The sequence below is a fragment of the Austrofundulus limnaeus genome, unplaced genomic scaffold (genome assembly GCF_001266775.1).
Source record: "Austrofundulus limnaeus strain Quisiro unplaced genomic scaffold, Austrofundulus_limnaeus-1.0 Scaffold37, whole genome shotgun sequence".
In the NCBI taxonomy this organism is placed as follows: domain Eukaryota; kingdom Metazoa; phylum Chordata; class Actinopteri; order Cyprinodontiformes; family Rivulidae; genus Austrofundulus; species Austrofundulus limnaeus.
Window position 1 is genome coordinate 391,095 of NW_013952439.1, and position 2,697 is coordinate 393,791.

The 2,697-nt window shown below is 42.6% G+C and overlaps 1 protein-coding gene across 1 annotated transcript in view; it reads left to right on the plus strand.

The window, feature by feature from the left end:
* Positions 1-668: 668 nt before the first annotated feature.
* The window catches only part of adamts15a (ADAM metallopeptidase with thrombospondin type 1 motif, 15a), a gene marked incomplete at its 3' end in the record, with an annotated part of 11,843 nt that continues 9,814 nt past the window's right edge, over positions 669-2,697 (plus strand). Inside the window, 1 exon segment of the mRNA XM_014006664.1 lies at positions 669-2,461. Within this exon segment, the coding sequence (XP_013862118.1) occupies positions 1,532-2,461 (930 nt within the window).

The following is a 2,697-nucleotide window of genomic DNA, read 5'->3' on the forward strand; positions in this document are numbered from 1 at the left end:
ATATGAAACAAATCTTTCCAAGTGTCAACGTGCTTCATAACAAAATATTTTGTATGGTGTACCCAAGTATGGATAATCATTTTTGTTGAATTAGGCCTAGGCTCCCCTTATAGATGGATTATAAATAGTTTACAGATAGGTTATTAATTCATCTGTAAATACTTTATAAATAATTAAAAAATGTTTATTATGCATTAATTAAGAACAAGAAAGAGACAAAACTGTCTGGTTTCTTGCCAAATTGTGAGCCAAATCTGTTCATGTATTATAAAATGCTATGTTAAACATTGTAAACACACTATTGGAAATATATTTACAGTAGGTACAATATTTATTAATGATTAATAAATGTCATAAGGGGACCTTATAAACAGTATAAGTGTACAGKCTTACATTTCACAATAAGGCTCCCTTTGATAATTGTGGATATATTATATGTAAAATAATGTGTTTCCAACACATTATTATGTTTACAAGGTAGAAACCTCGTCTGAAATGTTTAATATAGCACCCGTGATATGTGAACAGATTTGGATCACTATTTGGCAAGAAATCACCRTTTTGTCTCTTTCTCAACCCTAATTAATGCATAATAAACACTTAATAATGATTTATAAAGTGTTTACAGATGAATTAATAACCTATCCACAAAGTATTTATAAGCCATCTATAAATGGAACCATATGTAAAGTGGTACCAAAGGTTTTAATCTGCAAARTACTTTGTAAATGTTACATGCAGTTTATTCTGAAGCAATGGATTTAAGAGGCTAGATTGTTAAAATCACAACTTCAGTAAATGTTCCGTCACAGAGTTTTTGTATCATTGCTCTCCAACATTGCACAAGTCAGTCTCCTCTTTCAATTTTCTTGTCCACTAGATGTCGCGTGTGTTTCACATAACACAACTCCCGACGCTCCAACGCAGCTTTTGTTTATTCCTGCAGAAACCTTAAGATGCGCCAACATGTTGCATGATTTGTGCCATATTTAAATWGACTTTTTACATAAATAATCACCACTCTTATGACCCATTTTCACGTGCAGTTAAATGTTCTTTCCATTTTCACACCGGACCCAAAAGTACAGGCCTATGTGCGGATGTGGCAGAAGCTTCTCATTGTGCAAAATCAGATTAATTTATGTCGTTGAGGTGATGCGTAACAGGCCATGATGTTTGCACAGTTTCAGTTGTGGCAGAAAAAAGAAAAAGAAAAAGCGCATCCAATGAGCGCCTCCAGAGACTGCCCCCACAGCAACAGGGAGATTGTGTTTCCATATTTTCACGCATAAAGTTCTGAGAAGGCAGCAGCCTGACTCAGTCCTCACAGGTGGAAGATGAAAATGGGTCATGACCGGGAGGGGTTTCCTCTGAGTGGACGTGTCCAACCGGCGTCTTTCTAAACCGCGCGCGCCMTCTGGATCATGGTCTTCCTCCAGATCTGTGGCTCTCACAGCTTCCACTGAGCTCAACCCATTTTTTTTGTTCACTTTGCTGATTTTTGCATTCTTTGTCGAATGCAAACACAGTCATGTTGATCAGAACAGCTGCTCTCCTCTGCGGTGCGCTCTCGCTGCTCAAGTCCGTTTTCTGYATGGAGAGTGAGATCTGCTTCCCGGTGAGGCTGGATTCCACTGACAGGAGGAATTCTGACAACGACGTGGAGATCAGTGATGCAAAATGTGTCATAAAGTTAAAAGCTTTCCAGCAGGAATTAGTGATCGACTTGCAGCAAGACTCGAACTTTATCGCGCCTTCCCTCTCCGACCAAGACGCGTTCTGGCTCCCCAACGCTGACGCGAGCTCAGGGCTGAGCCGGTGCTTTTACTCCGGATATGTAAACGGTGACAGGTATTCCTACGCGGCTCTAAGCCTCTGTAAAGGTTTAAACGGCGCCTTCGGCTTCCAGGGCTGGGAGTATTTCATCAGTCCCGTGCGGAATGACACCCGGAGCGCGCAGGTGGCGCACATCATCAGGCGCAGAACCAGCAGCAACCTGAAGCGCGGCTCAGCCTCCAGGTGCGCAGTGGACAGCGATTTAAGCCTCTCATTGGCGCAGTCGCTGGAGAAGTACAAACAACTCACGGACCATGAGAGCGCGAACGAAACGATGCTGAGGAGGATGGGGCGAGCCAAGAGGTTCGCCTCGGTGCCCAGGTACGTGGAGACGCTGGTGGTTGCGGACGAGTCCATGGCGCATTTCCACGGGGACGAGCTGAAGCACTACCTCCTGACGCTGATGTCGGTCGCGGCGCGGCTGTACAGGCACCCCAGCATCCTCAACTCCATCAGCATCACTGTGGTGAAGATTATTATCATCTCAGAGGAGGAYAAAGGACCCAAGGTGTCCGGGAACGCAGCCATGACGCTGCGGAACTTCTGCACCTGGCAGAAAAAGCTGAACAAAAACAACGACAAACACCCGGACTACTGGGACACAGCGATTCTTTTCACCAGAGAGGTAAAAGTCACAGAGCTCATCATATTATGTGTTATGGTTCTGTTTGTGAAGTCATTCTTTGGTCCAGACGCACACAAGTGTAGTTGTGGGTTGATAGGTTTTATTTTTATTTATTTTTTAATATTTCAGGGAAAGTTCACTTTTATATCGCAGGTTGCCCTCAAAATTATGGAACACCAACATGTTCAGAATAAAATAAATAAATAATAAAACATTATTAAACAAGTCTTCATGAA